Source organism: Canis aureus, chromosome 30 (genome assembly GCF_053574225.1).
Source record: "Canis aureus isolate CA01 chromosome 30, VMU_Caureus_v.1.0, whole genome shotgun sequence".
In the NCBI taxonomy this organism is placed as follows: domain Eukaryota; kingdom Metazoa; phylum Chordata; class Mammalia; order Carnivora; family Canidae; genus Canis; species Canis aureus.
Genome location: NC_135640.1, coordinates 31,975,933 through 31,988,128, shown reverse-complemented (window position 1 = coordinate 31,988,128; position 12,196 = coordinate 31,975,933). Strand labels below are relative to the sequence as shown.

Below are 12,196 nucleotides of genomic sequence, written 5' to 3'. Positions count from 1 at the left end.
GAAGTGTGTAAGCCTGATTTGGGGTTCAGGTACTTTTTTTTTCAGTAGAAAAGGGGCTATGAAATTGTGTGCATTCCTTAAAGCGTTACCCTCAGCAGCTGGACAAACTGGCCTTCTAGATGGGATTGGGTAGTCTTGCTTCCACCTGTCTCCCATCCAACAGCGGAGGGGGATGGAGTCTGAGAACTTCAGATGCTGCTGAACATAAAAAGAGTGCAAAATCTTCTAAGTCAAGAGAAAGAAAGGAAGAACGTGGTGGCACGGCGCTCTTCTCAGACTCTGAAACACTACTCTATAGGCTGTCACGAGTATGCATCACACTGGCCCTTGCAGACAAAAAGGGTTATTTTATCCAGATTATTCCCCCACGATGCAGGGGAAAAGGGACTCATTTGTAATCATCAAAGGAATGCTGACAGACTTGAAATGGGCTTACATTCTATTATACTCATCCGAATTAAAGATTTGTTTTGGAGATCATTCTTAGGTTTCCTTCTCCTGCTCCTCCAACCCCAAATGAGGTGATTTGTATTCACGAGACATCTGAGGCAGACATGAAATCAGACAGTTTGCAAACATACATTTCAGATTCAGTGGCCTGAGTTTTGAATTTTAATGTCGCCTGGTTCTGTGTGTAGAAAACTTGGCCCTCAGGTCAAAGCTAACCCCAAACACCACTTCATTCCTTAGCTTCTTAATGCAGGAGAAATTCTATTTCAAGGGTCTGAGTGAGCAAGCGATACAGGTGTCCAGAAATGCGGGTATGAAAATGGAAAATTTATGCCTGGGCAGAGTTGTCTGGTATGTCTGTGGGCACACTGCTAAACCCTCAATTCCATGCTCTGCGGTTTGGGTATCATTTGGAGAATGTGACCTGCCAAATCTATTATTCACCCCCCCTCCCCAAGCTGCTTTGTTTGTGCATGTGCATGAAGCCACTGAGAAGGAGGCTTCCCCAGGACAGGGCTGACTCTTATAGGGTAACTGAAAGACTTGAACATTTTCCTGTTCCTTCACACAGAACTCCCGCTCTGTAGTCACCGTGGAACTGAGGGCCATCTGAGCACCTCAGACTGGAAGTCCTATGGCCATGGAAGAGCTCAATCGAGTCAAAAAGCTGTCCCTTGGCTTTAGGTGTCAAAAGGACAAGATATCTTCAAGAAATCTCTCTCCAGTCAAGGAGATGGCACTCTCTAAGAAGGAAGACAGAGCAAGGAACGTAGGTAAAGTGTCATTCTCTGTACCATTTTCTTTCTTTATAACTCAGTCCTTCCTTCTAGACTCAGCATTCTTCTCCAGGAAGTATAACCTCTAGCAGTTGTTTTGGTAAGCATGTATCATGGTAAACGTGTCTTCATTTCACACTTTTTTTTTTTAAAGTCTATTTATTTTCTGTAGTAATCTCCACACTCTGTCTTGAAGATAGTTTAGCTGGGTATATAGTTCTGCTCTGACAGGATGTTCTGTTCTTTTTTCCAGAACCTGGAAAAATATTTCTCTGGCTTCTGGCTTTCGCTGTTGTTGTTGCAAAGACTTTATGTATAACATTGTTTTCTCTCACTCTCTCTGATTGTATTTTTAAGACTGTCACTTTGGTTTTAGTATTTTATAGTTTAAATATGGATAGGTATCCATATATTTTTATTTATCTTGCTTCGGATGCTTCAACCTGAATCTTTTGTTAATTCTTGAAAACAGATTCCAAGATATTATCACTTTGAGTGTTGCCACTCCCTCATTTCCCCTATTCCCACTTTCTGGAATATGGATCTGATATATGCTGAACCTACATTCCATCCTCCATGTCTTATAGATTTTTTCCCATATTTTTCATGTCTTTACCTTTTTTGCTGCATTCTAGATAATTTCTTCAGCTTTATGTTCCAGTTCATTGCTTCTGTCTTCAGCTACATATGATCTATCCATTAAGTTTTAAATTCAATGAATATATTTTTCATCAGTATAGTAGTATTAGTAGAGACAGCAGATGTATTTTGTTCTTTTTAAAATCTTTATAGCCTTTCATTAGTCATGTTTTAGACTTGCTTTTTATTCGTTTTTCTGTTTTAGTTTCCCTCTGTTATTTATTAAGAACTCTGTTGTTTTTACTGCTGATTATTGCTCATATAATGGAGTTTTGGATTGCATGTTCATAACCAGCAGGATTTCATCAGCAGGAAGCTTATGGAGCTTGTGATGATGAGGTCTCTATGTAGGGAGGATTTATGTGTGTGTGTGTGTGTGTGTGTGTGTGTGTGTGTTTTGCCAAGTATCTTGGGGCATAACCAACCTTGGACAATTTTGTTAGTTTCTTAGATGAGGTTTCTTGGTAAAGATCATGTGAATTTAAAACCCAGACTCTTGAAAAACCAGGCCTGTGATTACATATTCTTCAGGGAGACTAATTTTTTTCTCCAAAGCTGAGCCCAGGCTGAGACATGTTTTCTTGCCATTTTTTTTTCAAGAAGGCTGATTTGTTTCTCATCCACCTTTTTAATGACTATTTAACCCTTCCAGGTCCCAGTTTTATAGGAAGAGCTCTTTTTCTCATATATATAGTATGTAATGTCAGTTTTTATTTATTTATTTATTTGTTTGTTTATTTATTGGAAAATCTTTATTTCAACTTCTTAACTTACATTGGTCTAATAACTCATAACTTGCCTTCATGCACCTGTTAAACCCTGGTTGTAAGGACCATCAGATGGTCCTAGTGTAGCCACAGGGTCAATGCCAGCTAACTTCTCCAGTTCTTTGATCCTCTTCATATTTGTTCCCTGTTTGCATCCCTTATATTGAGTCATTCACGCATTTAAAGGATGTCTGTTATATTTTACTCAGCAGTTGTAGATGTTTTGTTGGAGAAATAATTTCAGATCACCAGTTCTACAAAATTTCCAGAAATGGATTAGTTCCTACTCTGTAATCAGTTCTTTGGGGCTATATGAGTACTATCTTTAGACAGGAGGTGGAATGGATAATAACTGTACACATATTTCCCACATATCTGGGGAAATTTGGGGTCTAGTGGATTAAGAGGTAAACAGTACAGAAATGGCATTGCTTTAGACTACTGGCAATTTGCTTTTGTATTAGAGGAGAGCTGCCTGGGTTCAAATCCCCCAAAGTTACTTCACTTCTCTTTGCATCAGTTTCTTCAATTTATTATCATAGCATCTGTTTCACAGGTGGTAAGGATTACATGAGTTAATAAACACAAAGTTGTCAGAACAGGGTCTGGCACACGGTACTTGAATGTATTTGGTACACTAATGGTATTTTCAACTCACCAACTTCTCTCACTAGTGCTAAGGCAAGTCGAGTGAAGAAGGTGTTGTTTATGCTGGACCAGAGTCTTAGATCTGCAAACATCGGGGTCAGCCAATGGGTTGCAGAATTAGGGACCCCCAGAGAGCAGGAGAGACTCAGAGAGGAGACTAGAGTCATTGGGTCACCCACCCTTCCAATACTAAAATCTTTGTGACTCCAGGATTTGTATTACTAAGGAATGCTAGATCCTTGTAGAAGGATAAAAACACACCAGCCTCATTAGAATAGTGACCTAGTATAATCAAATTTCAGAGAGCCCTCACCTCTACCTTTGAAGGTCCATTACATAGCTCGAATGACAAGAGTATGGACTTTGGAAACCAGACAATTAGTGGGTTCAAATCCTGCCTCTAAATTTTACCAGGAGACGTAGAGCTGGGGTAGGGAGCCAGATGGGGGTAGGGGTAGATAACAGGGGAGCAGTTATTCTTTCAGTGCACGTTACCTCCAAAGTGGTGCCTTTTCAAGAATGTTAAATAAGTTGACAGGGTGGCTGAGACCAATGGCCCCCAAATCCTTAAAATCATGATCCCCATCAGCAGAAACATTTTGGGAACATGCCTCCAATATATGTACATTTACCTACAAACTGTGTACCCTTCAGCTGCCAATTTTTATGTTAATTTTAAGCCAAGGGTGACTCCTTTTTTTTTTTTTTTTATGATTGGAAAGAAACCAATATGAAAGAACAAAAGTTCTAACATCTTCCTTCTACATCCGCTGGATCGCCTCGTGTGTGCCCTCACTTTGGATGAACTGAGTCGAAGAGATACTGAAGGCAGAATGGGGCAAGGTTCTCATCTGGAAAGTGAGGCTAATATTTACTTTGTAGGGCTGCTATGAGGAGGAAATCAGATAACACAGTGCTCAATTAACTTTTACTCCCTACCTTTCCGTCCCTTGCCCGAAACTGCTGCTAGGCTGCCCTTTCCAATAAAGCGCCTGGGAGAGTAGAGCCATCAATAATGGAGCCACTTGCTGGCCCAGACTCCTCTTCTCTGCTACAGAACGAGCCAGCAGACCACGTTTCAAATGTAGTTACTTCCCATGGAAACAGACTGGCAGTTTCAGACGCCTCTCTTCATCTCTCTTCTGTGACAGCTGGACAACTCTTTCAGACATTCAGGTTGTGTTCCTTTGGTTATGAGCTGGCTTTTCATCCCATAAGATTTGTGAAAGTAAAGACAATCCCTGGATCAAAGGATGATGTGACTAAGGCAAAAGAAAATGCAGAACTCTGCGTGCAGGCGCTGGGATGCAGAGATCCACTGATGGCTGGGAAAATACAGTCCCGATCTCCCTGGTGGGGAGTCCTGGAGGAGGGGTGAGGGACCACCCAGCCAGGCCCGGGCACCCCTGAGCGAACTGATGCTTGCAGGAGGTAGCCCTGCCCTCTGAACACCAGAACAGTGGTTCTCAACTCGGGCTGTACTAGAGTCGCCTGGCAGCTTTCAAAATGAGACCAGTATCTGGCCCACCCCAGACCAGTTAAGCAAGGAGCCCTGGAGCGCTGCTTGAGCATCCCCACATTTGTTCAGACTGAAGTGATTCTCCTATGCCACCAGGGTGGAGATCCACCGCTTATCTGAGCAGAACAGGAAGGTTTGCTCTCTCCTAAATGGACACCTGCATCCCCTCCTTAGGCCTCAAGATCAATTGACTTACCCTTTTTCTTCATTCTGAGATTTTTGGCCAGTGAAATAAGGAGCTAGGGTTGGGTTTATTTGCTGGGCTGCAAATGATCTGGTAACAAGCATTACTTCGTGTTGGCTTGGGCTACTTGGCAGGGAGCAAGACATCAGCTCAGAGAACTCCTTCCATCTTTGAGATCTGGGGACAGCTTGATGCAAGGAGACTTTAAAGGCTGCCCCACTCTCCTTGTGTTTTTTTTCTCCCTTTCCTTTTGCTACATGCCCTAGGGTGAAACCAAACGTGTGGACATATGCTCATGCCTTCTTTGTCAAAAGTCCAGAGTTTTCTAGGCCTCCATGTGGGAACTAGAATGATTTTGTACCCCTTCCTTCCCTCTGTCTCTCCCCATTCCTCTCAATGAGCCCATCAATCATTCTGAACTTTTTGAGACGAGAGAAAGGGGGAATGCAGGGAGACAAGAGAAGATGCTGCTGGCCTTCAGTAGAGAGACAAGGAAAGACAAATCACCAAAAAACCAAAAAAAAAAAAAAATGTAAAACAAAACAACAAAAAAGAGACCTGAGGGACATGACAAAATAAGTTTGAGAGACACGCTGAAACATCACATCTTTAAAGCAGGACAGGGGTGCCTGGGTGGCTCAGCTGGTTGAGCATCTACCTTCAGCTCAGGTCATGATCTCCAGGTCCTGGGATCAAGCCCCATGTCAGGCTCCTGGCTCAGCTGGGAGCCTGCTTCTCCCTCTGCCTCTGCCTCTCCCCCTGCTCATGCTCGTTCGCTCTCTGTTATCTGTTTTCTTAAATGAATAAATTTAAAATCTTTTAAAAAATTAAATAAAAATTAAAAAGAAATAAAGCAGGACAAAATATAGAGGATCTTTTGCTTTTTATGGCTGGAACCCAAGAAGGCACCCCTCCCTCCTCTCAGCACTCATCCCTGCCTTGTTCTTTGAACAAAGATGATGCTGACATTACACTTCTGTTTGGGAAAAAAGAAAAAAACAAAAAAATCAATGATCAATTTGGACCTCTTAGGCCAAATCCCCAATGTGGGAATGCAGTCAAAAAAACAACTCCATCCCAGAGAGGGAAATGGATGAAAGCCGAGTGTATCTGAGTATGGGATTAAGGATCACAGGCACTAGTTTTGCATGAACTGCTCTTGTCTTCCTGGGATATGTTTTTTAACGCAGTGATGACAGCCTTCCAGTGGCCGCTGGCAGCATCTCAATATCTTCAGGGATGAGAGGGAAGGGGGTATTTGGGAAGCCTTTTTCCCAGCAGGCTTGGAGGTGATTAGCACAAGTCACGAGCACGGAGGGGGAGGAGGAGGCCACGATGTAGCCCCTGGCTTATTAAGAGTGAGATCCGATGCTGGAATCCCCGGGCAAAAAAAAAAAATCAATGACCCAGGAAAACTATACCAGCTGACAGCCCCAGGAAAAGGCTCGAGGAAGAGCTGCAAAGAAGAGAAAGGCTTAAGTAACTTTCCAAAACTCTGCACTGTTAATCTCCTGGGAAGCCCTATACTGTACACACAATGGCCGGGACCCCTGACATTCTGGTACTTTCTCTCATGCGGAAACACCATCCTTCCTCCATCCCGTTCGTCCCAGGGCAAAGGGCTCCCAAGTTCCCTCCACCCTCCCTCAGCTTCAGTTTTTGATGTTTCCCTTGTTTAGAAAAACAAGCAAGTATCTGTACTGTGGAAGGCTGGGCTATTCTTACAAGGCTCTGTGGGGAGGCAGGGGGCACTGTCTCCTTACAGACCTCTGGTTTCTAATCCCTCCAAGTTCCTAAAAAAAAAAAAGACCAGGAGCACCTGCCTCTTGGAAAGCAAGCATCAGGTTTTGAGGTCCTGGGGTGGGGGGGGCGGTTAGAATTACGTGATCAAGATCCACTGCTTTGGCTAAAGCATTCCACCAACCTTCAGACAGTCATCTGCATATCACACAGGGGGTCCCCAAAGGTTTCAAGCCAAATTGATCAACATCGAAAGACTCCATCCTTCTCTCTGAGCCTTCTCTCACACTACCCCAATGCCACACAATATGGCATTTAGGTTTAAACTTGAACGCGTCTGTGCTTTGGGAGGATGTAATTTTTTTTTCTTTCCTTCTTCCTGAAAGGCTCCTTGACACTTTCCCTAGTCCTCAGATCCTTAAAGAGCAAGGCTGATCAGCGTTTAAAATGGGGGCTGCTTGTGGATAGATCTGGCCATATCACCACCTACCGCTGGCTCAGGGAGTTTTCAACCTTGGAATTCAGGTTCACACCGAAAGCACCGAAGTAATATTTTTATCATTTGTGTCATTTAGAAGTACATGTATCCAAATATCCCTTTCCTTCCCCCCTCCCCAGATACAGCATCCCTGTTGGAGAGCTCCAGCACCCCCTCTCTTGTGGTTGCTACATACAGACAATTCCAAACCTGGGTGGTAACCTACAGACTGTCCCCAAGTACTGAACGGGCTTCACTAAAGAAACAAACCCCAAGTGTCTATAATCTGGGAAAACAATCTAATGGTCACACTGCAATTTACCTAAAGCAATATTTGTTCAGTTGCAGTGATGTCACCAAAAAAAAAGGGGCTTGTCAGCTTTGCAAAGAAGACTCTTTGCAATATTCAGAGCTAGACGGTGGCTGATTCAGAAGGGCTCACCGTCGGTGAAATCAGCAAACACAGAACTTTTCTAGCAGCCAAGAAAGTTCTATTTAAAAAAAAAAAAAAAAAAGTCAATAGCACTTGAAAAGCATTTCCCCAGCACATTTACCACAGCATTCTGACCCTGTGGTGCTCGATTTTAAGGACCACGGTTTGCTTGCCAAATAGGCATATCTTGGCTTCCTTTGAGAGGTAGAAACACTGCCTTGATATTAAATATTCAAAGCAAAGAACCTCTGACCTAAGGGCTCTCAGCTAACAATGACATTCTCTGTAAGTAAACTAGAAACCCAACTCAGCTTCTGGTTTGCCAGTGTTCTCTGCCATGTACTAGTCTATTGCACAGCGGGGTGAGCAGTGACTCCATTTACCATGATTAGATTGCAAAAGACCCTGCAGGCAAAAGCCTGGACTTGGCAGTAGATCCCCGGAGGAGGGGGAGAGTGGGGTTCCGAGCCGCCTCCTGGGCCCCGGGCAGGGGCTGGGAAAGGGTGAGGGCCTCCGGCTTCACCGGAGGGAGACCCAGGTCTGTTACAACTGCGAGGACTTTGCTACTCTTTGCAAAGCGCAGCGGTAATACAAGCATGCGGCTCCTGTAGCCCCATCATCAACCCAGAAACTTCTCTCACTTGGTGGAGCCACACCGGCAACCCCAGAGCTGAGATCGGCTGCGTGGGAGAGCGTGGCTGGGGGAGTCTCCCCAAAAGAAAAGCCTCACGGTTTACTGGGAGGAGGACGTCCTGGTTTTTTGTAAAGGAGACTGGGACTGGCGGGGGTTGGGGGCGCTGGTACCTTTTGGAGGTAAAGCCAAGACCACCCCCCCCCCGCACCCCCACCCCGCCCCCAGTCTCTGATCTGTAAACTCCTGCTCCTCCGGCCCCTCCCTGCCCGCCCGCGCAGACTTCAGGTCAGACGTCCCCGGGGCCAGTCTCCTTACAAGGGCACCCAAGAGGCCGGCGGGGGCGCAGCGGGACTAAAGCGAGTGGCAAACCAAGCGCAACTCCTCGGAGCACAGCACGTGGATCGCGCAGCGCTGGGCGCGGCGCAGGCTTTGGCTCCAGGGAACACGCATCCGTCAGAGTCGGGTCCCCGCTGCCGGGGCCCGCTGCTGGGGAACCGACGAGGTAAACAGCAGGGCGAGAAACTCCAAATACGTTACCCACCCTTCGTCCTTGGGGAGAGGCGGGGAGGGGCTCCTCTGCCCTCACTGCGCGCAGCCACCTCTACGCCGAAGGCTCGCACCAGGCAAGAACCCTGGCTCTGAGCGCGCCTCGACTTCAACCCAACCCGGCCGTGCCCTCCCCCCGCCCCCCGCGCGGGCGGCTGCCCCCAGCCCAGGGCTCACCTGGGCGCGCACCGCGGCGCCGGGGGCCGCAGGGCGAGGGAGGGCGCTTCTTACCGGAGAAGTCCGTGAGCGCCGCGATCTCCTTGGAACAGACCAGGACGGTGCAGTAGAAGAGGCGCAGGAGCTGCCCGGGAGGCTCTACCTGCCGGCGGAGTCCGGGATGCTGCGCGGGCTGCGGCGCGGGCGGCGGGCGCGCGTGTCCAGGCAGAAGCATGGTGCCCGGCGCACCCCAGCGCGGGCGCGGGCCGGGGGCGCGACGGGGGTCCCTGGGCGGACGGCAGCGTCACATGGCGGGGCGAGGCGGGGACCCTGCACCTCCCGGCGCAGGCTGCGGAGCCTCTCCCCGGCGCAGGCCAGCGCCGGCTCCCCAGCAGAGGGGAGGGGGCGGAGAAGTGGGGCGGGGCGAGGAGCCCCGGGAAGGATCCGCGTAGTTTCCCCCCCACACACCCCCGAGAGGAAATCTCCGCTGCCGCCCCGCGGGAGGAAACGGGGGGGGGGGGGCGAAGGGAAAGTGCAGCCTTCGCGCGCGGGGCGGCTGCGGAGGCCGGTCCCTGGCGAGCTGCCCGCCGCGGAGGGCGCCCCCAACAGCGCACCGAGGGCCGCGCCACTGGAGCGCCTTCCACGCCCGGGTCCCCGCCCCGGAGACGGCCCGGCACCCCCCTCCCGCCCCCGCCCGGCCCGGCCCGGCCCGCGCTGGCCGCGTGCCAGCCTCGCCCTGGCCGCGGGAGGAGCGCGGCCGGTGCCCGTGACGCACTTTGCAGCCAGCGCCGCGCGCGGAGCCCAGGCGCTCCCGGGGCGGGGCCGAGGCAGGGGCCGCGGGGAGGTGGCGACCTGGAGGTGTGGGACCCCAGCGCCCACGTCCCTGCGACCCCGCGGCGCGCCTCCTCGTAGAATCACCAAGCGCGCACAGTTATCCCCATTGCACGGAGGGGGAGACTGAGGCCCCCGCGCTCTGCCCAAGCCCACGCAGCCAGGACGGGAATCAGAAAGGGTTCGAGGGGAAGCGGGGTGGGGGGGGACCGTAGGGGGGGGATTCAAAGCGGGTCAGACGGTTTCAGACCACAGCCGGCCGGTTTCTTTTCTTCTTGCGCCCACTACGCTTCCTTTGCGTCCTGGTTGGTTGTCGGCTGCGCTCGCTCCGAGGATCTGACACCGGCCGGGCAGAAGTGGCACCGAGCGCTAATAATCGGGCTTTTGTTTTAAAATGGGCCACCGCATCTTTCTGAACCTCTCGATTACGCGCGGTGTGACCCAGGCCCGGCCTGCGGGCTCGGGGCTGCAGCCGACAAGTGCGTGGGAGCGCGCGGGGTACGGGAACCGGGGGGCCCCTGCGGACCCCGCGAGCGTCCCGGCCGGGCGGTGCGGGCTGCGGGGCGGAGGGGCGGCGGGGCGGAGGGCCGGGCCGGAGGGCGCTCGGCACAAAGTGTTCCCGAACACCGCGGGGAGGCTCTGCCAAGTTCTCGGCGGGCCTGACGCGGAAACGTAGATAATGAGGCCCAAGGGCGGGACCAGGCGCACTGCCCCAGCCGGCTCCCCACTGCACTGGCTTGGGGACGGGACACCCAGACTTACCTGTGGGACCCCCGTACAGGTGCGCCGCGAGGACCCAGGGGCCCGCCGGACTTGGTGCTCCAGCAGGGGCAAGCTCGGAGCTGCTGGTATTTCTGGCGCCTTCCTCCGTGTCTGTCGGTGGAGGTGGCAAAGGCTAAACCCCAGACACGATGAATTTTAAAATCCACATTAAAAATACTCAACCTCCTCCCAGCGCCTGGCTGGCTCAGTGGTTAGAGCACGCGACTCTCGGGTCTCTAGGTTGTGAGTTCAAGCCCTATGTGGGGTGTGGAGATTATTAATATATATTTTTTTTAATCTTAAAGCTAGGCCTCAACCTTCTCAATAACTTTTGGACATATTAGTGTGCGCTTTTTAGGTCTGGGAAACTGAGATTGGGAAGGTAGGTAAGGATGGCTAGCACTTAGGAGCCAGTAAGTAAGTAACGTTTGCTGAAATATCAGGCCCCTCATCCCATGTGGTTTAGGTATGAACTGGTGTGTGCTTGGGGCTGCGGGGGCTGCAGGGGCTGGGACAGGAAAGGGGCCTTGCTCCCACAGGACTGGGGGCAGTCTCTACTGTCCTGTAGTGTAGGCATAAGCTGGCTTCCACATGCCAGTGTGGGCTCCGTTGCTAACTGTGCACTCCCCTGGTTTCCTTCTCTGTAAAATCTCAGGCTTGTGACACTTTAATTAGTTGATACAGGTGACGTGGGTAGGACAGGGCCTGGAGCTGGTAAATGCTCGGTCAATATTAGTCATTATCACAGACAGGAAGACAGTGACTGGAGAATCATAAACTAAAAGGGACCGCAGAGCCAAAGTGTTGGGTAGCCGAGTGGAAGGGAGGGAGGTGTCAGGGACTTTTTAAATTAAAAAAATTTATTTTGTTGGAGTCTAGTTGACATACCATGTTTTATCAGTTTCAGGGGGACAACATAGTGATGGGACAAATCTTTATATTACAACATGCTGGGCACAATTAAGTGTAGACACCATCTGTCACCATTTGTTGTTGCAATATTATTTACTCTATTCCCTATGCTGTCCTTTTCATCTCCATGACTGATTTCTTTTATAACTGGAAGTTTGTACTTCTTAATCCTCCTCACCGACTTCTCTCATCCCCTCAGCTTCCTCCCTTCTGGCCACCACTCATTTGTGCTCTGGGTGTATGAGTCTCTTTCCAGTTTGGTGGTCTGTTCCTGTGTTTTGTTTTAAAGGTAAGATGGATAGGAAAGATGGAAGGAGTTTACCAAGCAAAAACTAGCCAAAGCTAGGTGTTTGGGAGGGTGAACATTTTAGAAAAAGGGATCAGTGGTGTGCCTGGGTGGCTCAGTGAGTTAAGCATCTGACTCTTGATCTCAGCTCGGGTCTCGATCTCATGGTCATAAGTTCAAGCCCTGTGTTGGAGCCTACTTAAAATTAAGAAAAAGAAAGAGAGAGAGAAAGAGAGAAAGAGAGAAAGAAAGAAAGAAAAAGAAAGACCAGCATGTGTGAAATCCAAAGGAGCGTGGTTCCATAGAAGAATGGAGAAAAGTCTACAGTGAACAGGACAGAAATCAAAGGGCAAGGCTTGGTGATGTGAAGTTGTCAGCCAGAGCTCAGAGATACGGAGAGCACTGTGCTCAGCACTTCCATCTTTACCCTGAGAC

General features: G+C 49.5%; 1 protein-coding gene across 11 annotated transcripts in view; it reads right to left on the bottom strand.

Moving 5' to 3' along the window:
* EVA1C (eva-1 homolog C) overlaps positions 1-10,671 on the bottom strand; it is a 79,095-nt gene extending 68,424 nt beyond the window's left edge. Inside the window, exon 1 of one of the 11 annotated variants that reach the window (XM_077879006.1) lies at positions 10,564-10,671. Coding sequence is in view for 10 of the 11 variants with exons in the window: in XM_077879001.1 (XP_077735127.1) it covers positions 8,992-9,205 (214 nt within the window). In the remaining variant the exon portion in view is untranslated. Of the gene's footprint in view, positions 1-8,991; positions 9,562-10,563 lie in introns of those variants that run through there. The other 10 variants (XM_077879001.1, XM_077878999.1, XM_077879000.1 and 7 more) reach the window with 10 other exon arrangements.
* Between the last annotated feature and the right edge of the window lie 1,525 nt (positions 10,672-12,196).